Here is a 24,947-nt window from a genome sequence, read left to right as displayed (position 1 = left end):
GACAAATAAAGAGGGTGCCATCTAGTCGTTAAGTCAGATTTTTTTGGGATACATTTGTTTAAACAGAGAGAAACAGTATCTGAGATAGAAGGAGGGATGTGTAGGCCCAAGTACTTAATATGTGAGGGGCTCCAAGTAAAATTGGAAGCGCTGAAATCAGGTTTAAAAGTGAACTTCGTCAGGGGTAAAATTTCACATTTGTCGTTGTTAAGTTTGTAACCAGATATCAGGGAATAATTCCGCACTTCCTCCAGGAAAGCAGAAATTGAGTTTGTAGGGTTAGAAATGAAGAGTAAGATATCATCTGCATAAGCAGCAAGTTTGACATGGGAATGCGCGGTCTGAAAGCCATGAATGTTAGGATTCTGACGGAGTTTAGACAAAAAAGGCTCTAAGGCTAAGTTGAAAAGAAAGGGAGATAGAGGGCAGCCTTGGCGAACACCTCTACCAAGGTCAAAAAAGGAGGAGACTTGGCCATTCGCACACACCGCTGTGCGTGGGTGAGAGTACAATAGAGAAACTAAGGAAATAAATTTGGGACCAAAGCCGAACCATTCGAGAGTGTGGTAAAGATAGGACCATTTGACCCTATCGAATGCCTTTTCAGCATCTAATGCGATCACTGTGAGAGGGTGTTGTAAACGTGGGGATTTCAATAGAACATTAAACAAAAGTCTAGTGTTGTCAGTGATGAACCTTCCTTTTACAAAACCAGATTGTTCCTCACCTAGGAGGTCAGGAAGCAAATGGTCCAGTCGTATCGCCAACGACTTAGCGAACATTTTGTAGTCAATATTAACAAGGGAAATAGGCCTATGGTTTTTATAGTGTTTGGCGTCCTTCCCTTCTTTGGGTATCAAACAAATATGCGCATCAGAGAAGGACCCTGATGAACTACCTCGAACAGTTAACGTGTCTATGAGAGAATGAAGTTTTGGGACAAGTAACTTTGAGAAGTGGAGGTAAAATTCAACGGTAAAACCGTCCGGTCCGGGAGATTTATTTGGTTTGAGGCGTTGGAGTGCAGCAAGCAGTTCCTTCTGAGAAATGTGCGACTCCAAATGAGATAGGTCAAGAGGGAAATGTTCAGGTTTTTGGATGGTAGAGAAAAAATGTGTGAGAGAATGGGAAGAGGGCTGAGTTTCAGAGGTGTAAAGAGTTTTATAGAAAAGGGAAAATTCAGTGAGAATGTCGGCGTCTTTTTGTTTGAGGTTAGAAGTGGTTTCATGGATGGATTCAATATTTAACCTATTATGCTTGACCTTCAAGTAATTAGCAAGAATTTTCCCAGCCTTGTTCCTGCCTCCATAAAACTTAGCAATGGATTTCAGCAAATACAATGAGGCATCCTCTGTAGATTTCTCAATAAATTTCATCTTGGCATTAACAAGAGCAATCAGACTATCTTGAGAATGCGAGGTAAAATAGGCGTGTTCCAATCTCCTAATGTCACAGAGAAGATCCCTAGTAGATTTACGAGCAGCTCTGCGTTTTTTGCCACATAACCAATAATAAAATCGCATGCTGCAGCCTTAAAAGTATCCCAAATAGTATGTTTCGGAATAGAGGGGGTATCATTGAACAAGAAAAATTTGTCAAAAAAAGCGGCAAAGGAAGTGGTAAATTTGGGATCTAAGAGAAGGGTATTATTGAATCACCATCTTTTGGGTCCAATAACTTTAGGGAGCACATCAATAGTAATCAAAACAGGGGCATGATCCGATAGTAAAATAGGACCAATTTCAGCGGCAGTAAGGGTTTGAGCAATATTGTGAGAAACAAAAATATAATCAATCCGTGACTGGGAACGCTGGGAGGGAGAATAAAAAGTAAACTCCCGTAAGGTCGGATTGCAGAGTCGCCAAGAATCAATGAGTTTATGTTGAGTAATAGATTGGGTAAATAGTCTATGCGATTTGTTGGGAACATAATGGGCATCAGAGTGTCTGTCAACAAAAGGATCCAGAGGTTGATTACAATCACCGGCCAGGATGAAATTATCATCAATAAATCGGGTAATATGCTGAAAGAGCTCAGCCCAAAAAAGGGGTTCACCATTGGTAGGAGCGTAGACATTAAGGAGAGAGATTGGAACACCTCTAAGAGATAGTCTGACATGTGTCCATCTGCCATTAGTATCAGATTCTTGAGAAATGAGGGTAAGGGGAAGAGATCTGCGGCATAGGATTGCTACGCCATTGCGCTTTCCATCACCCTGCGAGTAAAAGGCCTCACCCACCCAGCCTCTCTTAAGCTTTGCAGACTCTGTGTCAGAAAGATGAGTCTCCTGGAGGAATGCCACGTCAACATTCAATTTGGCCAAGTGGGATAGAATTCTCTGACGTTTGATTGGAGAGTTAATACCCTTAACATTCCATGAAACTATGTTCAATGACATACTGTACAAAATAAGGTATAATAAATACAGTAGACAAAATCAGATGAAAAACCCATGAGAACAAATGGAAGAAGAGAAGAGGAGTGCTTATCTGAAGTTAAGAACAGTAGGAAGGAGAAGAAGATAAAGAAAGCACAGCAAGAAGAGGGGAGGGGAAGCAAAGTAAGAAGAAGAAATAGGAGAAGGGAGATCAAAGTGAAAAGAGAGAAAGCAGAAAATTTAGCATAAGTTGAGTAAGGAAGACCATTGCCCATACACAAAGAGTGAGAATGAAAAGTAAGAGGGGGGTACAAAACAAAAAGCAGGACAAAAGAAGGAAACAAAAGAAAAACATACCTACAAAAGGAGAGGAGGAACCGAGGGGGGATGGAACCACACGGGTAAGGCAACACATCCAAGGTCGGCTAGGCAGGGAACCAGGGCGACATCGTCAAACGGGGAAGAATTCCTGAGGAGATGAAGAGGGAGAACAAGAGATTAAAATACAAACTTAAACAGGATCGAAAACTTGAACAACAAAACAACATGAATGCAACGTGAAAAAAGTAACAATCAAGAAAGTGAGGCTTCCTAGGGAAGTGAAAGGAGCCAAATGTAAGAACATCATGAAAACAGCTAGACTGCAGCTCAGCCAGGGAAAGATGAGGAAGGTCCAGATGAATCCATGGCGGAGGTCTTATGCGCGTTGATGAAGCTCTGCAGGCGTACTGGGTCTTCATAGGCAGTAGTCTTGTTATTGTGACTTTGAACAAACACGGATGATAAAGGCCGTATCTTGCACCCATTGAACGGAGGTCTTCTCTCATGTTTAAGAAGGCCTTTCGGCGGTTAGCAGTTGCCTTTGCATAGTCCTGAGCGAAGAACAGAGAGGAGCCGGACCATGTTAATTTTGGGGATGATTTGGCAGCTGTGAGGACCTTCAGAAGATCAGTGTACTCCAAAAAGTAAAGAATGACGCCTCTTGGTCGTTGCGAAGGAGAAGCAGAAGTAGATGGACGACCCAGTCGATGAGCACGCTGAATGTTGAGATTCATACCTTCTGGCAGACGAAGCAGTTTAGTGAGAAAAGATTTGAAAAAGGCAAGTGAATCCGAGCCCTCAAGTCCCTCCGCCAAGCCATAAATTCGAAGGTTGTTCCACCTGTTTCTGTTTTCCAACTCCTCCACCTGTCTCTGGAGTGTGGACACTTGCAAGGTCAGATGGGATACAGTGAAGCAAGTTTCCTGAAAGGACACAACAGAGTGTTTAACTGAAGAGACTCTCGTTTCAATCTGTGACCAGTTATCAGTAAGGGCCTGAAGCTTGACGTTGGTTTCCTCCATAAAGGGACGCAAGGACCTGATTTCCTCCAAAAATGGGCGAAAAGATCTAATCTCCTCCAACAGGAGCTCTATTGAGACAGGTGTAGATTGTTTGAGTGGCGAAGGAGGGTCTTTTTTTCTGTCTTTTGGTGTTGGTTTTCCCCAGTGCTGGTTGGGAGGATTCCATGGCTGTATCCGAACCAGACGAGGTGGGGGGATCCTCTAGTTTAGAAAAGGCAGAGAAGATTTTGGAGTTTTTCTCAAAAGCAGTCTTGGTAGTTGTGCAGGGCAGGAGCGACATAGACTTGAGCCTCCCCATAAAATATGAAGTGGAAAATGATAGTCACGCAGCATAGACTATGTGCGTAAAGGAATAAGTAGTGACGCCAAGAGGACTGTGGCAAACGTGAAGAGAGTCCCTGAATGAGGAAGAGAGCACCAGCGTCGTTGAAGTAAGTCTCTTGCTAGAGGCGGCAACCAGGTACCGCAAACGTGGCAACAAAACGAGCATAGAAAGCCTTTACGAAAGGAAGAAGGCGTCCAACTTCAAATACAGCTAGGCAGAAGCGCAATGAGACGTTGAGGAGCAAAGTAGTCATTCACAGAGTTGTCAACAAGTCAAGAGCAGCACTAATCAGCTATAAAAAATATAGGAAAACAGCCTCCCTCGCCCAAAGACCTCAAAGGCCATTGAAGAGGAGATATCAAAAAGACATTGAGGTGCCTCGAGGTGGCAGTCACAGTAATGATGAAGCAGCAAGTAATCTGCAGCATTCACATGATGGAAACGTTGTAGCATGGGGAGCACATACCCAGAGAGGAGCGATCCACCGTGGTGGCCACAACCTGCCAAGGCTGAAAGAAGGAGAAGCTCGTCTCCAGGAAATAGCAAGGCTGAAGCGCAGCGAGGTACTGAAGTGCAGAGTTGTCATTCAAAGTGCCGCCAACAAGTGAAAACCAGGTCAAAAACAGGTTAAAGATAGCACCAAGCAACAGTAAATACACAAGGCCATGGCTTCCATCACCCAAACATCTCATAGGCCAACATAGAAGATATTAGGATGAGGCATTGAGATAGCCAAAATGGCGGTAACAGTGACGTTGATGCAGCAAGTAATCCACGGTATTCACAAGGCGGGAGAGAGTTCAGAAAGCTGTGAGGCAGAGGTGGGGCCAAAGCTTAAGGAGCATCATGTGAGCCAGGCAGGAGGCAGATTGAAGTAAATAATTGGCTTCATGTACAGGTGCAGAAGGTAAAGAGCGCTTCCTGATACAAAATGGCGGTCACGGTGACAGCGGGCCCACTAAGTGCACGTTACAACAATGCACTACATCAACAAGTCATGAAAAAGGTCTTCACATAGCACGGAATCGTCCGATAATACCTCGGCAATAAAATAGCTTGGTGTGCCGGTGAGAGAAAGGAGGTGCGCAGCTAGCAGGAACACCTAACATGGCGGCTGCGCCAGCACAAGTCCGCGCAAAAACTCACTGTTGCCAAAACTTCGTCCGAAAGGCATTAGAGGAATTCCAAGCCTTGTAGAGTCACCAGGGAGTGTTCCCGTGAGATATTTTCATCCCGCAGCAGGAAGAGACTGTCACGGTACGTAGAATCTCCCGGAGCCACGACAGAGCATCACTTAGGCGCCGCCATCACCCTCGGGCGCCAAGCCACGCCACAATGGTGGCCTTTTTTTGACGTTCTTATGGTGGTGCCTTGAAAATGAGCATCACGTTGGGAACGCCAGAAACAGTTCCTGCACGGCATGGACTAAAAAGGCCATGCCATGCAGTAACTGGTGTGCATCCACAGGGCGTTAGGCACAAGGGGGCTCTCTAGGGCCCACTTTGTTTCCTTTCCGCCAAAGTTTTCATGGAGGAGGAACCACCATAAAAACCCTGGCAGAGAGGAAACTCCTAATATGCTTAGTGGGACCACAGCAGTCCCACTTAGCATATTGATGCCTCCACAATGCCGCAACAGACAAGGAATGGCGGTTCTCTAGTTGCTGTCTCACCATCGACACATAATTGGGCGATTGGGAGACCACCACCACTGCACCCCCACAAGTCTGGAGGTCCGTGAACCGCCAAACTCATAATCAGGGCCTAAGAGAGCAGAGCAGTTGTATGGGCAGTACCCTACAAGTCTGCGGTATCGTGTGGAGCTGTTCATGTACCGAAGACAGTGCACACTACAAGTTGCCTGGATCACTTCTTTGTGCAACTTCTTTATTCAAATAAAGCTTTTCTTTACCTGCAAAATGACTCACTGACGATGAAAACACGTGAAAATACACTCCCCTTCTTAAAATATTTGAATTGCTAATACTGTATGCCAGTGGTCCGAGGCCTTCTGAGGGGGTCCTTGACAGTTTTACAAAATTAAATAATATAACATTACTAAAATAAAATTAATAAAGTGTATATACATAAGGAGGCAAACTTAAACATTTGAAAACTTCTACTATATTTCATTATGAATTAAACAAAATATTTCAGTATTTGAGCATGTGCTCAGTGTATACTTCTTTTTGTATTTGGGTGTATTATTTTTATGTTCAAATCACAGAAATTGCTTAGGCTGGGAGTCGTCAGCTTCCAATAAAGACTCAGAGGGGATCCCCGAATTCCAGTAAAAATTCAGTGAGAGTCCACAGAAGTCAGAAGGTTAAGAACCGCTGCACTATACTTTTCCTGTTAAAAATAATTTCCTTTACAGAGGCTCAGTGCCAACGTCCACCATTTTTTCATTTGGCGCTTTATTTCTGATTGTGGAAGGATGACTGGGTGAGTGAGTGCATGGGTGGATGAACAGGTAAGACACCTAAATGCCTGGATAGTCACATTTATGTTGATGGCATGAGACTATTCTTTACTCGCCATGCTGCTCCTCACTGACCTATAAGCTCACCCACTCACCCATCCATGTACCCCATTAGTCACTGTGGAAAGCACCAAAATCTGTATGTTAAAAACCTGTAATTTGGTGGTATTTATCGTACATGACAAAATACAACTCTGCTGAGTTGCATTTTATCAGGCGCAATAAATATCACAACACTTACCAGCTCGTTCGTAGTGAGGGTCTTAGAGTAGCAGGTCTGTACAACAGTCGTGGCTGGCACCGATTGGGGTGGCGTGGGGGGGTGGGGGGTTACCGAGAATGAAAATAATAAAAATATAATTTTAAAAACGCACTCTCCTTCGTCTCTCCTTGTCGAGCCTCAGCACTACCGGAACAGAACAGAAAGCACACCCAAAGCAAGGCAGCATTGTGATTGGTCTGAATGCTGCGATTCGGTGCTCAGCCAGGGAATGGGATCCTGGGCATGTTCTTCACCCAGGCTGTAATGCAGCCTGGGTGGAGGACATGCTAAGTGATCATGAATGTTTGGTTGGCTCCAGACAGCCGACTGAACATTCATGCGCACTTGAAAAGGGTGCTCACCACTCCCCCTGCTCCTGTGTCAGAGCAGCCCTGCCTGCCCTGCAAAGCTACAGCAGCAGGACAAAATAAAATTATAATAGCCCGAGTTATTATCATTTTATATTTCCTTTATTTCGCTGCGGCTCCGCAGTGTGGCGACGCTCCTCGGCCTTAGCGGAGAAGCCGCCACTGCTGTAAAATTTAGCCTAGTGCAAGGTTTCCCAAACTGTAGGTCGCGACCCACTGCTGGTTCACAAGCTGATTTTTTAGAGGGTTGTTAACGCGAGAGCAAAAAAAAGAAAGGTGTCTTTAAATTTTGTGTTTAATTTGTCACATTTGCCAGTGCTTCAAAGACAGAGGTCAAACATCAGGCTATGTCTTTTGATAAATTGCTGCCAGATTGATGTTACTTTTCTTGCTCTGACTGCAAAGTGAGAGGAGTTTTTAACGAAAATATGTGACAATCTTGCTGGAGTCCAGGGAATGTAACATTAAAGGCTCTGGGATGTAGTGCTTTTCCAACACCCAACAAAATGTAAGTACCTGTTAATGAACTGTATACATTCAGCAGTTAGAAAAGAAAAAAATGAATCACATTTTGTTTTTGATTCTGAAGTGTCCTTTGAACAGAGATAAAATAATCGGATAAAAGGACAGTATAAAAACAAATCAAGACACATTACTTGGTGATACACAAATGATAAAAAATTCACAGAAACCCGATTGCCGCACATGATCATTTGTGTGCTGTATAGTCCTATCAGTTAAACTGTATGTCTGTGCACAGTTATTGGACATTTCAATTGAAAATGGTCTGTTTGCGAATGACAATTCACTACCACATGAAGCTTTAGTTACATTAAAAAATCGCCCCTCTTCATGTCGATTAAAGGTAGGTGGGTCACGAAAGTTTGTCATTCTAAAAAGTGGGTCACGTTTCTCAAACGTTTGGGAACCACTGGTAGTCAGTATTCTCTGCAGCATTGGTTTGCTTACTGGTTAGTAGTTACATCGGTGTGCAAAGGTTTTCAACTGAAATCGAATGAGGTTACACGTTATTTATGTGTGTCAGGCTATTAGAGGTTTTAACAGATTAATGCATAGTAGATTTAGTTATTGCCTTACCACACAATAAGTTACAGTGTATCATGGGCAGTGCATGGTATTTAGTTGAACGTGTTACTTTAAGCTTGTGGCGCATAATTCATTTTTTAAAGCATTTTAGTGGTGCTTTACATACTACCAGAAACCGCTTAGTGCATTGAAGTTGTATCCATTTGGCATATTATCAGCGCATCCACATGATGAAAACATGAATGGACGAAGATGTGAGTTCCCAATGTCTTATCATGTTCCACAGCTGATCTTATGATGGAGCATAATTTGTCTAGAAAACATCTTGATAGCCCAGGATACCACAGCTGCTACAATGAGTGTGCAGGTGACTGGGCACAAGGAACTAAATAGTGTAATTACTTGCAATCATGTATCAAAAGCGCCCTTTTATCCGAGATATGTTGAAGGCGCGAGTGTCAGTCAGTCAGTTATCAACCGCATGCGTGCGGGCGGAATTCCGCCCGTACGCTGAGATTTGCGGTATCGCATGTTTCATGACGAGCTGGGCTCGTCATCAGCGTAGCAGGAGGCTACCTCATGACGAGCCCAGCTCGTCATGAGCGTCGAAGGGGTTAAAACTTAATTTGGGTTATTACAACCATAAAAGTATACACTATACATTTATAAAACTTTATAAAAACACAAAATCTAAATATTTGTAAAATTGCAATTCAGTCTTTTCTCGGAGAATAACCCCGACAACTTTGTTTCTAACAGTATCCTCCTGGGATGTTAAAATCACAAGGGTAAACATGAGAAAACATATCTGACTAGGCCTTCCAAACACAATACATACATTAAAGTACAATCTCGATAACATACGCCTATACCTCTGTATTCTGGAGAAACCCCCTAACTCGGATCATGTATTTCCCCAAAGCGCAGGCTATATCCAGGTTTCCCATCCCCACCAGGAGCTCTGCAGCTTGCTTCCTATTCGTAATCCTGTAATTTTTGAATAACGGGCCTAAAATCTCCTTACGTATATCAAGGGTCCTCCTACAGTCTAATAAAACATGAGTAATGTCACAGGTGGAACCTAACGTACATGTGCAATTGCCATTACTATTAATCATGAGGTTTTTAACCCTGGTATTTACATAACAGGGGTTTTCACCCATTCTCAGTTTTAAAACCTCTCTTCTTAATTGCTGATTCGGCAACCTATCTAAGTACGGGTAGGGATGATCTTCTGAAATCTATACTTGGATCATATGGGACACCGATATTTTTTGCCGAAGATACTCACAATCACATATACGGGACACATCTGCACCCAATGACCGTAGTTCTTTTTTGCCTATATTGGTGTGTCCCAACTGGGTATCTAGTTCTATTCCTAACTTCCCATAAGCTTCCTTTAATGAGAGTCTTGCTTCTTTAGCCCAAGATCACTCACTGGAGGCAATTTCCTCTCTACACCACTGTGATATTTTTCTGGGCGGCTCCCCTGTCTCCAGACGCTGCCAAAACCGTATTAGTGCCATCCTGGTTGTAATTGCCCAGGAAGTGACTCCCATCTCCAATCTTGCTGCCTGTACCATAGCTGATTTAGGCAACGAGAATAAGCTTTTCAGGATCATACCCTCCTCTTTATCCCAACCTTTTTTCCCACTGAGGAGGAGAACCTCTGATCCATATAGGAATTGCGCGGGGACCATTGCCAGGTAGGCCTTTATAACCGGCCCGTCTGACAAGTCTCTATTGCACCTTTTTAAGCCCTTTGTAGAAGCTGTTGTCCTAATTTTTAAAGCTTCCAGATGGGTGGTCCAATTCAAGTTACTCGTGAACTATACTCCCAAATATCTATATTCCGTTACCTTCTCAAGAAGTTCCGTACCCAAATACCAAGGGAGCGGGGTCTTACTTTTGCCGAAACATAGGATTTTGGTCTTTTCCATATTTACTACCAGTTTTTTATTTAAGCAGTATTTATGGAACATATCTAGTTTCCTCTGCAGGCCTATCTCCGTCTGGTCCATGATCACCAGATCGTCTGCATAAAGCAGACAGGATATATGGTTACCCCCTAGCTTTGGGCTCGCCCCTCTAACCTCTTTTAGATTCCGAGGTAGGTCCGCTATAAACAGAGAAAAAAGCAACGGGGCTAATACGCACCCCTGCTTCAGGCCATTTCCAATCTGGATCCTACCAGATAATCCACCCTCCTCATCCAGGACTACCTGGGCCCAGTTGTCTGTATGCAAGGCCTGGATAAGGGCTCACAGGTCTGCATGTAACTTATAGCCTTTCATGGTAGACCATAGTTGCTCCCTGCTTACAAGATCGAATGCCGCGCGGAAGTCCACAAAGCAGCAAAACAGGTTACCCCTTTGCTCTATAGACTTCTGCGCTACCGCCCAGAGGGCAAAGCAATGATCCACAGTTGAATGACCTTCTTTAAACCCCCCCTGTTCTGGAGGTACTATACCATTATCTTCAGCCCAATCATTTAGCAACCCCAAAATAATTTTAGAGAAAACTATTTCCCCAATGTCCAAGAGATTTATCAGGCGATAATTTTTGGGGGAGTTTACACATCACCTTTTTTGTGAATGGGTCTAATGATGGCCCCTTTCCAGCTATCTGGTAACGTTCCTGTTTTTAGTATACTTAAGAACGTCTTTGCAAACAAATCCGCCCACCAATCTATATTTGTTTTTATAATAATGGCGGGTAGATTGTCTGGGCCAGCAGCTCGTGTTAAGTTTAAGATGGCTATCACGATTTTAATGTGACCTAGGGAGAACTGCTCCATTACTTCTTCCCTCACTCCTGTCCAACTAGATGGTAGTATTGCCTCCCTCCTTGGCCAATTGCCGTAGATCTCCTCAAGGTAAATTACCCACTTATCCTCTGGAACAGAGCATTGCATGGACCCTGCTGTTTTCCCTGTACATTCCTGTATTAGTTTCCAGAAGCCTTTGACATTTCTTTCTTCAATTGCCACTAGTAGGCTCTTCCAGCAATTTTCTTTAAAAGATCTTTTTTTGTCTCTAATTGATGCCTTATATTTTATCCTTAATATCTTAAGGGCTTGAAGTTCTAATTCATTATAGCTACGCCTAAGGCTTCTTTCACTCTTTCTAATAGCGGCCTTTGCTTTACGGCAATCTGCATCAAACCATGAGTTACTAGTAGCATGTAATGGGAGTTTCGTTGTCAAACTGTGCTTTCCCCGTTTAATATTTATTCTGAGGCATTCTACAAGGTGTCTTATCATATCCTCATACCAGGGTATCTCTTCCCCCTTTACTAGGTTTCCTAAGCCAGCTACTATCTGAAGGTCCTTTAGTTTGTTTAGATGTTCTTCACTTATCCGAGTTGTAAGTCGCTTGGGATATTCAACCTCAACATTCAACACATTCTGTCTTGGCGGAGCCTTATTTACAAACATTTCTAACAATAATGGGAAATTATCGCTGCCCTCTACTTGAAGTATTTCGAAATGTTGAATTGAGTGGAAGCCCCAGGCCTGAATAAAAACATAGTCTATCGGGCACAATTGCTGTCCAATTTTAAATGTGCGCTTAGCGGGCCGATCTCCTTCTTTCCTACCATTCATACAAACCAGACCCATGGCCTCCAGCAGCCGTCCAAGCTCCACGTCCTGATTTGAGAGCTCGGTGCTGATGAACATTGCAGGCTCTATGTTATACGCTTTTAGTATGTCCCTATTCCAGGCATCCGTTTTTAGGGGATTCAATCTATGATTAAAATCCCCCAAAATTAAAATCACATCTCCTGGGTAGAGTTCTTGTAAGTTCTCTAAATCCTTTTTTAAACGATCCAGCTCTGCTTTATACTCATGTTTTTCCCCTTTCTGTATGTACGCGTTGATGATACAAAAACCTTCACCCCTTGTGTTGTTATTTAGGATCAACTCTCTGCTCCCCAATGCCCAGATACATGTTAAGTCGAGATGGAGGATATCTCTCACTATCCTTGTGGAGACCAGCGTCATCTGACCACCTGACGCTCTACCCATTTTATTCTTTCTTGCAGGTTTTATGTGACTGGCAAAACCTTCCGTAACGGGGGTTTTGTCGCACAGCCATGTCTCCTGTAGGCACAAGATATCGGTCTTTCCAAGGAGATTTCTGAAAATCTCTTGAGGCCATATCTTTTTGTAGCCATTAATATTCCAAGATACGCAGGCTGTGCGATGACCCAATTTCCTAATCGATGTTACTTAAATTCCCCTCCTCCTCCTGGTCTAAGTAAGCCAGCTCTCTATACCTGTTCCCATCCAAGACATCTTCCTCCCCCCACCCCAACTTTTTAGGAACAATTGTAATTGCCAGGCCTTCCTTGTTACTCCGTCCAGATGAGATAATTTTTATTTGCCGTTCTCCCAGCCCTGCATGGTTTCTAAGAAATTTGTGCCCTTGATTATCCATTTTCAGGTCCTCTCTCTTTACTAATCTAATTCCTTCTCTTAACATCTCGGCTTCCGCTTTTTCCAATACGACTTTTATCAAAGATGAGTGGAGGAGGACCTTTGTTATTTCCTCACCTTTAGCATTAACCAAAAACCCCACTTCTTTTAAATCATCTGTACTGACATATTTTAAGCTGGGGCATTTAGCAAATGAGAATAGTAACTGCGAGCGGTTTATGGGTTTTAATTTCTTACCCCATTTCCCCCCATTTCCCTGACCTATTGGTTCTAGGTATAGCTAGGTGTCCACAATCATGGGTGCCTGTAAAGACTTATGGCTTTCCTCTGGGCTTTTATTCCTTCTCTTCAAGTTACTTCCTACTCTACCACTATTCATCCAATTATTCACCGGGGATAAGTTACTGGGCCCTGCATCAGTGGACGTTTTTATTTCCCGTATAGGTTCTAACCCCTCTTTTCTCCCCCTTGGCATCCTCTTAGCGGCCCTTGCATTCTTGGCCAAGCATTTACCTTGGACGCAACATGATTTTTCCCGAGGACCAGGGGTGCTTGCCCCAGTGTCTACTGGGGTTACATTATCCATTTCTACTCTCCCTGACTTGTCCCTGGGCCTTAGGTCATGGGGTGCCTGTTTCCTGTTCACCTGTTGTGCAACCAGTCTGACCCGTTGGACCTTTTTCCCTATTCTCCTCTTCAGGCAGCGCCTACTTTTACCATATCTCCTTATGATCATGGGACAGCTGGAGATATATACAGTGGGCTCTTCCTCATTTGGTGTATTTGTCCTTGTTATTTCTCCCACCTCGTCAGCTTTGTTCTCTACAGATCTTACAAGGGATGGCATTTGGGCTTTAATCTGCATCAATTCCCCAATTATGTTATTAAACTGCTTGCTATGGGTTTTTAGAATTTTGTTATTCACCACTGAAACCTCTAGGATTCCTTGCAAAGTTTTCTGGAGCATCAGCATAACCTCAAGCATTGATGAGCTCGAGGTACCCGTCACCTCCAAACTATTCACGGGTAGGCCTGATAACACAGTATGGGCCATATTTACGTTTTCCAGACTGTATTTTACATTAAGTCCAAATTCTTCTTCAGCAGCTTCTCTCTCCGGGTGTAAATCACTCTGATTTTCATTTTCATTTTCTTTTTCTTTCTCTTCCTCCCCCTCTCCCTCTAAGTCTTGGCTTAATGCTGATCGAAACAGCCGTGGGGAGGAAGACAGCCGAGGTACTATCGGGATATTAGCAATGTCAAAATTTGTCTGGTTCAAGGAATCGGCGTCTGATACCACGATCTCTGTCAATTTTGGGGACTCCACCGCTTTTGATTCCCTTTCTGGTGTCTCCTTTTCTTTAAAATGCTTACCAAAGAAGTCTTTAATAGATTTTGAGACTGTGGAACCACCCTTTCCCCCTGCAGTCTAAGCGGACATCGGCCCCTTCTGATTAATTGTACTTGAGGATGCTGTTGACCCCAGTGCAGATTTTCTATTTCTGGTCGGTGTCGTTATCTCACTTTCCAAGTCAGTGGGAAGATCTATTATGTCCTCTACTCCTTCGTTTGTATTTCCTGGGAGTTTTGAGTTCTTAGATGCTTTCCGACGTTTATTCTTTCCTAATGCCATGACTTTAAGTTCTCCCTCTCCGCGTACTTGCTTCCAAGGGAGCAGAGACTTTCCAGGCTGTTTTCCTTCGCTTTTTCCTTCGCTTTCTAGGTGCACTACAGCCACCTCTGGAATTACCTCTTTGCTAAAGACCCTCAACTATAAATATTTTTTTTGTTTTTTTGTTGTTGTAGTTATCCACTTACCTCTGTCCTGTGGGCCCGCTTTCTGCCGCTCTCTATGCCTCAACCACCTTTTCTTCCTTTCCTCAGTCTTTTCGGGTCCACGAGCATCCAATCCTGTCCGGCTCCCGTGTATTTTGCAGGTTATAGGTCCAGGGGGCACTATCCTCCCCCTAACCTGCTAGTGGCGACCTCCAGCAACCTCCGGCCACCAGATTGCGCCCAAAATGCCCAGAGACTACTGTCTCCCCCGTGGCGTCTCCTTTGCTCCGTGCCAAGGAGACGCCAAGCTGACCCGGAACCGGAAGTCTGGAAGCGATGACGATGAAGGTGGGAGGTGGGAGGGAACAGAAAGACGAGCCGCGGCACACAGGTACAGAATTTCAACAAGTGACCTCCCCAGTTTTAAGCCGCCGAATCCAACAAGTGAGTTCTGCTCGAGTGGTGAAGTGGAGTGGCTAGGCAGGGCATGATGGCTACAACAGGGACCAGCTGGGGAGTAGACATATTGAGAAGCTGTAGAGATTTTCAAGCCCCTACATGGAGGGTGCACAAGTGATGACCCCAGTAAATAAAATGAAACATCTGGTAACTTGTGTAGCATGTTACAGTATGACAAACATACCATGCAATGCAACATACCAGTAATTTGTCTTATGATCCATTCATCCTCATTCTCTGGTGTTTGTGTTGTTTCTGTCTGTTGATGAAAAGGGGTTAAGTGTACAAGTAATATATACATTTGCAAGAAGTAACAATAAAGAACAAGATTGGATTTAAATTGGGGACCGTTTATTACCTACTCAAAGTCCCTATTGGAGATAATGTAGGAGCTCTTTAAGTGGTCTAATTGATGATGGTTTTTCCTTAATTGTTGAGATCCTCCATGCAGTTGGATATAAAGTGTGAAACAAGTTTGCTGATGTCTGCAGTAATATTCAGTACTCTTCCTTACTCTTGATTGTGTTCCTTTGTTTACTATTTTTGGTGGAGTTGCCTTATTGACCTGGGATTAACCGTTTAGCTACTTTACTCATTGAGTTCTGGAACTAGTTGAGTGGTGGCCTAAATAATAATTCAGGTAGAAATTGATGTTTCACCTATGTCAGGTATTTTGTGAAATGCAACTATTTTTCCTGTGTTCCAAGTCTGGGGAGTTCTGTCCGATTACATTATTGTGAAATTCATGTAGATAACCAGGTTTTTAATGTTTTGATGAACATAAGACGTCCGCTTTTATTATTTATTGCAGTAGTGTGTGTAGAGCTTGATTTCCACAGTTTGGTTGCCTGGTTTGTTAATACATTTCCCCCTACATGTGATTAAATGGGGTACAGAGAGAAGTTCTCTTAGGCTGATCTTAGATGTTGGTTCAGCTAGACCTTGGTAATTTAGGAATAGAGGAATTCTGAGTCCGGTTTGTGCATTGCCCTATTTGCTGTGCTCAGGGGCTTGAATACAGTTCTGTAACCAATCAGTAGCAGCATGGTGCATTTTGAGTGGGGTTGACTTTTTTTAATATTTCATGTGAAGTTGGCTTTTGGCTGCTGAACCTCTGACATACCGCAGTCTGTGCAGGAAGACCCATGGAAAGTCGATGTGCATCATGAGACCTTACTATAGTAATTGCTCCGTGGGACTGTTATGAGAAAAACAATTTGAGGGATCTGAAGTAATACAGTTATAAATTTGCTTTAAATAAACCAGTTCATTTGAGTTACCACAGAAAGTCTGTGTTCTTATTGGTGCCAATAATTCTCGCTACTTTGGCTCGAGTTTGGTTTAGCCCTTGAGTGGGTAGCCAGAGGAGGAGAGAAGAAACCACTTGCTACACTGTATTCTTTTGGTCTTGTCTGGATTTATTTTATATTGTCATGTGAGATTCATTGACCTCCTTCTTAATGGCTTTCAGTAGGAGCTTTGGACTCAGTGTGCAATTTTTGCTAAGCTGATTTGAGTTTTGTTTGCTTATTAGTAGTATGTCCCCAGACAATCTTTTTAAAGGTGCTATCCATTAGGATATATGCTTAAAAGAGGTGGTAAAAATGTGGAGCTCTGTGTGACTCTTCATGGTAGCGGGTGCGGTTTAGAGGGCAGCATGTTCAGAGAGAGTAGTTGTGACTCACACAAGTGAATAGATTGTTTCCATTTTACTGATTTGTCAAGAACTCCCATTTGTTCTAAGTGGTGCATGAGGCAGCTGTTGGTACTAGTGTCACAAGCCTGTCTATTGAAGCAAATCCTTTTATGGTAAAAGCAGCGTTTAAACATGAAGCGTGGTACTTAGGACTGTGGGGTCTGATTGAGACAGGAGTGTAGATCCTACAACATTATGTGGAAAGGGTGGAAAATATAATTGGAGCAGCACAACCATGCACAGTGAAATGTTGAGCTTTTAGATAAGTGCAACACACTTGCCTCTGGGTCCAAAATCAAGCATGTAACCTCTAGACCATATCTCCTCCCTTAAGTTTGACATGGGTTATTTGCTGAATGTCCTACACTTAAGATTGCACTAACAGTCTAGAATTAGAAGTATAACGATGTTGGCTTTGATGAATTCAATTTTAGAGCAGTTCTGTGATGAAATAACCTGACTTGCACCAATCTTTGATTTTTCACCTGCAGCTCCTTGCCGTGGAAGTTAACACTCCTGAGAAGTTCAGTTCCACAGCTGACATCATGATTTACCTTTTGGACACCAACGACAATGTCCCAAAGTTCTCTTCTGAATACTACATAGCCAGAATTCCAGAGAATTCCCCAGGAGGCTCCAATGTTGTGGCAGTGACAGTGAGTATGAAAAACATAATGCGCAGTGAAATAGATGAAGGGATAAATAGTTCAGTCCTATCTTTCAGTACTTTGTTAAATCGCATTTTTGATACTGCTGGTTCGTGTGCATATGAACATGTTTTGATCAAATTTGGGGCACCATCTGCGCCCAGCAGAACAGCATCCAAATGAGTTTATTTATGTGTGGTTAAATTCCACCTTCCCTTTCCCTACATTCGTGACAGCACCTCCCGAGGTGAGAAAAAGCCACACCCATGTTGTTTTCATCTTGAATGGTGAAAGTATTCCAACAAGAGATATGCTTTGAACAGCAAGATCTGCAGGCAGCTATACAACCAATCTTCCTCCCTTCCATAGTTTTATCAAGTGCACAAGGTTTTCTGTACCGCTTACGGCAGTGAATTTGGATGCTACCATACATGAATAAAGTACGGCAACAGTGTGTGTGTATGTGTGGGTGTGCGTGTGTGTGTGTGTGCGCGAGCACGTGTATTTGTGTTAGTGTGCCAGTTTGTATTTAAGTGAGTGCCTGAATGTGGTCTGCACAACTCTGTTGTAAAGAAGAACCTAGCATTATGATGTTAATTTTTGCCATATTGTGGGCATGATGGTACTAACTGTTAATGAGGTGCTGGTGGGGCATAATGTGTCATTCACTGCAAACTGTGGGTTTCAATGACATGTGGGAACCAACAACTTGCATAATGCTGAATCTGGCATATTGGTGCTAATTTCTCATTTTGCAGGTGATCAAGACTTGAAGGGTTCCACCCTTGACATAATACTGACACTGACATGATTGGGGTATTTCTAGACATATTATGGGCATCCATTGCACGATGATGGCATCTCCTGCTATAGTGCAGAACCTGGCATAGTAACATTAATTTTTGGCATTTTGTAAATCTTGACATTCTTGGTGTGGCCCAGCCTATGGCATTGTGCTGGCTTTAGCCTAATATTGGGAATTTCTGTCATAATACAAAAATCTTTGGGATAAGACTCAGTTACTCATCCCTTCTGTTATGATGCATCATGCATAATGGTGGTTATTCTTGGATTGTTGTGTACATTCAAGGCATGAGATGATACACAGTCTTGCAAGGCAGAATCGATGGAAGTAGCGTGTGTTAAACTGGGAACTAAATAAGTATTCACATTTCAATGCTGGGATTCAGTTTGTTTCATGAAAATAATGTGTTTGTTTAGAAGATCTGAATTTAGTTTTCCCAAAAATAAAACCATTGCATAATATTTTGTTTTGTGGGTAGACATTTTATAGAGAAACTGTGATGAAAAATCCACTATTTTGCCTAAATCTCCTTCAAAGTGTTCAATCAATCAATCAATCATGGCATTTGTAAAGCGCGCTACTCACCCGGGTGGGTCTCAAGGCGCTGGGGTAGGGGAGTATGTTACTGCTCGAACAGCCAGGTCTTGAGCTGTTTCCTGAAGGTGAGATGGTCCTTGGTTCGCCGGAGGTGGGTGGGGAGGGAGTTCCAAGTCTTGGCTGCCAGGTAGGAGAAGGATCTTCCTCTGGCGGTGGCTCTGAGGATGCGTGGTACGGTGGCGAGTGCGTGGCTGGTCGATCGTAGCTGGCGGGTGGGCGTGTAGAAGGTCATGCGGTCGTTGAGGTACTTGGGGCCCAGGTCGTGGAGAGCCTTGTGTGCATGGGTGAGGAGTCTGAACGTGATTCTCTTGCTGACGGGGAGCCAGTGCAGGTCTCTCAGGTGTCCGGTGATGTGGCTGTGTCGGGGGATGTTCAGGATGAGTCGTGCGGAGGCGTTCTGGATGCGTTGGAGCCTTTTTTGAAGTTTGGCTGTGGTTCCGGCATAGAGGGTGTTCCCGTAGTCCAGTCGGCTGGTGACGAGTGCCTGGGTGACCGTCTTCCTGGTTTCAGTGGGCATCCATCTGAAGACCTTGCGGAGCATGCGCAGGGTGTTGAAGCACGAGGATGAGATGGCATTGACTTGTCTGGTCATTGACAGGGAGGAGTCCAGGATGAAGCCCAGGTTGCGTGCGTGGTCCGTTGGTTTGGGAGCGGTGCCCAGGGCAGGGGCCACCAGGAGTTGTCCCAGGCGGAGGGTGAAGATCCCAGGATGAGGACTTCCGTATTGTCTGAGTTCAGTTTAAGGGGGCTGTTCCTCATCCTGTCGGCGACGTCTTTCATCCCTTTGTGTAGGTTGGCTCTGGCGGTGGTGGGGTCGTTGGTGAGGGAGAGGATGAGCTGGGTGTCGTCGGCGTAGGAGATGATGTTGAGGTTGTGTTGGCGTGCGATGGCTGCGAGGGGGCTCATGTAGACGTTGAAGAGGGTTGGACTGAGTGAGGATCCTTGTGGTACGCCGCAGATGACTTTGGTGGCCTCGGATCTGAACGGAGGGAGGCGGACTCTCTGCGTTCTTCCGGTGAGGAACGAGATGATTCACTCCAGCGCTTTCTCTCGGACTCCGGTGTTGCTGAGGCGCTTCACTAGGGTGCGGTGGCAGACAGTGTCAAACGCCGCAGAGAGGTCCAGGATGATGAGGGCCGCTGTTTCCCGTTGTCGATCAGGGTTCTGATGTCGTCGGTGGCTGCGATTAGGGCGGTCTCGGTGCTGTGGTTGGCCCGAAACCCGGACTGCGAGGGGTCGAGGGATCCTTTCGTCTCGAGGAAGGCGGCAAGCTGTTTGTTGACGGTCTTCTCGATGACTTTGGCCGGAAAAGGAAGGAGCGAGATGGGACGGTAGTTCTTGAGGTCGGTGGGGCCGCCGTTGGTTTCTTCAGGAGGGCGGTCAGCTCGGCGTGCTTCCAGCTCTCCGGGAAGGTGGCGGTGTGGAAGGAGGAGTTGATGGTGTCTCGGAGATGGGGTGCGATGATGGCGTCGGCTTTGTTGAAGACATGGTGTGGGCACGGGTCGGTTGGTGAACCGGAGTGGATGGAGTTCATCGTGCGGGTGGTGTCTTCGGAGCTGATTGGGGTCCAGTTGCAGAGGGTGTTGGTGGTGGGCGTTCGTTCGGTGGTAGGGTGCGTGGTCTGTGCGCCGAAGCTGTTGTGTATGTCGGCGATCTTGCGGTGGAAGAACCAGGCGAGTGCGTTGCAGAGGTCTTGCGAGGGAGTGATGTCGTTGTTTCCGGCGCTGGGGTTGGAGAACTCTTTGACGATGCTGAAGAGTTCCTTGCTGTCGTGGGCGTTGTTGTCCAGTCGTTCTTTGAGTGCTGTCTTCTTGGTGGCGCGGATCAACTGATGGTGTTTGCGGGTGGCGTGCTTGAGGGCGGTCCTGTTGTCTGTGGTCTGGTCGAGCCGCCAGGCTTTCTCGAGGGTGCGGCAGTTCTTCTTGGATTCCTTGAGTTCGTCGGTGAACCAGGGGGTTTTCTTGCTGCCGTGTCTGCTGGGAGGGTTCTTTAGTGGTGCGAGGTCATCGGCGCAGGCGGTCAGCCACTTGGTGAGGTTTCTGGCTGCTTCGTTGGGGTCCGTTGTGCTGGTGGGAGTGTTCTGGCTGAGGGAGGCGGTGAGCTGCTCGGCCGTGATCTTGCTCCAGCTTCGGGGGGGGACCTGTTGCGGGTGGTGGTGGGTCGTAGTTCTTCTGAAGCTGAAGTGGACGCAGCTGTGGCCGGTCCAGTGGAGTCCGGTGGTGTGGCTGAAGGAGATGTGCTTGCTGAATGAGAAGACGGGGTCAAGCGTGTGTCCGGCGTGGTGGGTGGGGGTGTTCAGTTGCTTGAGTCCGAGGTTGGCGAGGTTGTCCAGCAGGGCGGTGGTGTTTCTGTCATTGTTGTTCTCCAGGTGGAAGTTGAGGTCCCCTAGGAGGATGTAGTCAACGGAGGGAAGGGCGTGCGGGCTGATGAAGTCTGCGATGTCTTCGCTGAATTGTGTGCGTGGTCCCGGTGGTCTGTAGATGAGGGTGCCTCAGAGGGTGGTCTTGGGGTCAGCGTGTATCTGAAAGTGCAGGTGTTCGGCGGCGGTGAAGGTTTCGTCGGAGTTAGTCGAGATGCGGATGGTGTTCTTGTGCACGATGGCGATACCTCCTCCCGTCTGGTTGACGCGATCCTTCCGGGTGATCTTGTTTCCGTCCGGGATGGCTATGGCGATGTCTGGCGCTGAGGAGGCGTTAGTCCAGGTTTCGGTGAGGAAGGCGAGGTCCGGTGCTGTAGGGTCGAGCAGGTCCCAGAGTTCCACGGCGTGCCTGTGGACGGAGCGGGTGTTGAGCAGGATGCACTTCAGGTGGTTGCTGCTGGTGTTGGACTTGGCAGGGGCTTGTTGTGGGGTGGGTTAAAGCCCAATGCCCAGGGCTTTAAGAGGGATGAAAAAAATGGGAGATCTCTAAAAGTGATGTTGCCTGTGTAATTAGGGTGTGGCTAAACATGCAAACTAAGTGGCATATGTACAAGGTCCTACCGCCACCACAACGTCACTTTTTCTGACATCGCTGTGGTGGTAGGGGCACTGCCTTATTTACTTAGCCCAGCTTAACACTGCTTTGTAAATAAGGCCCCCTTTCACATTATGCTTAGCGTGAAAGGGGTGGGCAGTGGGTGTTGCGGTGGGAGGTCCACCGCAGCACCTATTGAGTTGGACGCTACTCCCTATGTACATGGGCAGCGTACATAGGAGGCAGCGCCAGGAAAAACCTGGTCTTAAGTTGGGGAAACAAGGAGAAATGCATTATTTCTCCTCGTTTTTGCTTTTCTATGTGTGCTGCTTTGTGCAGCACTATTGTAAAAAACAAACTGCCATGGATGATTTATGTACAGGAAGGTCCCCCTTCCTCTACATAAATAATCTGTAAAAAAATAAAATTTTGTGACTTTCATGTGTGCTGCATGAAGCAGCACACATAAAAGTGTCAACATTGCATTTTAGGATTGTTTATGGCAGGAAGGGACACCTTCCGACACATAAACTATACTCCCCTGCTCACAGACACCCTTACACTAGGGTGCAAGGGTGCCTGCATTGGCGCTACACTGCTAAGTGTAGTGCCAGCGCAGGGGGAAACACAAGGCTGCACCATATCCTTGTGAATATGGTGCAGCCTTGCGTTTCAGAAGTGGCGGAGTGAAGCGTTAAGCCATGAAGGCTAATGCCTCACTCTGCCACTTCACTTGTACTTATCCCCCAAGTTTCTGTGGTTCCTGTACTATGAGCTTTCTGTTGTTACATCCAGCTATATCACACCACAACTGCCATACACCTAAAAACAGCGAGACCTATTGACTTTGTCACTGATGGTTAGCTGTTAAAGATAAGGCCCGATGTAGGTGGCCGAATTCGGCCGTTACCGACCGGTAAATGGGTCATTGAGATGTAGGGGACCTTTTTTACAGTAAAATACCGAATCGGTAATTTTACCGATTCGGTAAATCTCACATGTAGGTGGCACTGCAAACAGTGCCACGGGCCTTTAGGAGCCGGCATTTTACCACCCAATCCAATTGGGTGGTAAAATACCGAATCCAGGTGTGCATGCACATCTGTGCATGCACACCTGTGCCATGTGACACACAGACATGCCCTTAGGGCATGTATGTTTGCCACATGGCACACATGCCTGTAATTGGGGTGCCAGAGGGTGTCAAAGTGACACCCCCTGCACCCTTGCAAAATTCGGTATTTACAGATTCGGTAAATACCGAATCGGTAATGCCCAATTGATTCCTATGGGCTTCAATGCCCATAGGAATCAATGGGCATTACCGATTCGGTATTTACAGAATCGGTAAATACCGATTCCTTCCGATTCGGTTACCTACATCTGCCCTCCTCTTTTTTACCACTTCTTAAATACCTATTCGGTATGAATCGGTATTTAAGAAGTGGTAAAAAAGATTTACCTACATCGGGCCCTTGCGTTATAAGAGTAATAAACTACATGGAATACAAAAGACACAACATCATGGATGTTCTATTTGAATTTCTATTTGAGATTCCTTAAATGCAATTCATGAATCATTTTAAAATTGCGAAATTGCAATTTTGGGCCGCTATTTACCGAGAGGTCAGACCTCTCGGTAAATAGCAAAAACTTAGAAAAATGCATTTAAATGCATTTTTCTAAGTTGCATGTTACACACACACATGTCCTTTGGACATGTGTGTGCGCAACACCAATGTAGATTACCTTTCAGGGGTGCTACAGGGTGTCCTTTGGACACCCCTGCACCCTTGAATTCGCATCCTTATTTGCGATTAGCTAATTGCTAATCGCAAATAAGGAATAACTCCCCATTCATTCCAATGGGCCTGTAGGCCCATAGGAATGAATGGGGAGTTATTCCTTATTTGCGATTAGCAATTTGCTAATCGCAAATAAGGAACATGTAGGAATCGCAATATTTTTTGCAATTCCTACATGAATACCGTTTTGCAAGTCCTTAATAGCGATTCCTTATGATTCGCTATTAGGGGCTCGCAAAACGGGAGAATGATGAATCAGGCTGTTAATCACTCCCATTGATTACCTTAAATTCATTGTCAGAAATCGATTGGTGTTTTTGGTGTTTTTACCGGTATGGTCAAGGACAAAGATACAGGGCCTGATAGGGACCCGTTTCAATGTCTATTTTAAAATACTTAAGAGTCTGAGACCTGTATGGACCAAGCCCACTGAAAGCCCTGACAACACCCTGGGACAGTTGAAGTTTGCTTGGCACACCATGAAAGTACTGGAATGTTTCACGAGTGCCTCTTCTAATCCTACATCTTTTTTTAGAAAATTGATACTGTAAAATGCATTATGTGAAGCATTTTTGCTCAAAATGCTCACAAGTGGAGAATCCCTCAAACTTCCGTGGCGTAGGTCCATCTTGCTCGCTTTGCCTGCTTGATGCAATTTGAAGTTGATACTTACGAACCACAACTATCAAAGATCACCAGCCAGCTTTTGTCCCTTGTCATACTGGTGACAGTGACTTGTATATGGTCTCTCAGAGGGAATCATACTTAAAACTGCAAACTAGATGAATAATAGGCCTCTACCTGACTTCCCTGTGCAGTTATGAGGTTTTGGGATGGTAAGAGGAAATAGACAGCACAGGAGAAGGGAGACATAGGGTTAGCCAGTTCCAGAAAAGCTTGAGTGGTGGAGGAAGTCCAAAGGAATACAAGGAGATATTGTGGTTTATGGACAGGGAGGTCTCAGCGTGGTGGGGGGAGGTCTAGAGCGCGGAACAGGAACAGCATCTGTCTCTCTTTTTGCCTTTGCCATGCCTCGCAGTAGCTGAAACAGTTTCAGACTTCCAAAAAAGCCTACAAATAGTAGGGGAGTGTTGAATTCCCGCAATTTGCTTTTGCACAATTATTTTAAATTCTGCAAAAATTAAGCACTATTACACGAACTGCAAAACCGGCATTTAGGATTATATTTCATTGTGAAATGTGAACTCTTGTCTGATTTTGACGTGAGGACTCATTTCATACTGCAAAATATAACACAAAAGGCATTTGTGCCATGAACACCAGCCGCTGTCGCTTTGGTTGTTTGTTGCTCCTAGGTAAAATTTTGCAGCAAATGCATCACAGTTACACCAAATATCATATTGCTGTAATTTTGATCCAGTTCCATGCTCTTCGCTCCTTGCCTCCACGCTTGCACGCCGCTCCACTGCTCCGCCGGAATTCACCAGCCGGCATTTACGATAGCTACCCCACTCCATCTTCAGCAACGGCACCCTAGCAGCGGAGACAAGGAAGCCCCGCACCGCACCAGTAAGTGACCGGCAAGAGGCCGGCAACTGACCGC

At 45.1% G+C, this 24,947-nt stretch overlaps 1 protein-coding gene across 1 annotated transcript in view; it reads left to right on the top strand.

Moving 5' to 3' along the window:
• Positions 1–24,947, top strand: part of CDHR1 (cadherin related family member 1) — a 563,177-nt gene that overhangs the window by 327,909 nt on the left and 210,321 nt on the right. Inside the window, exon 13 of the mRNA XM_078641125.1 lies at positions 17,067–17,231. Coding sequence (XP_078497251.1) covers positions 17,067–17,231 — 165 coding nt within the window. The remainder of the gene's footprint in view (positions 1–17,066; positions 17,232–24,947) is intronic.

The sequence above is a fragment of the Lissotriton helveticus genome, chromosome 5_1, assembly GCF_964261635.1.
Source record: "Lissotriton helveticus chromosome 5_1, aLisHel1.1, whole genome shotgun sequence".
Lineage (NCBI taxonomy): Eukaryota > Metazoa > Chordata > Amphibia > Caudata > Salamandridae > Lissotriton > Lissotriton helveticus.
Note: the sequence above shows the minus strand (reverse complement) of the source record. Positions and strands in the feature narration are given on the sequence as shown.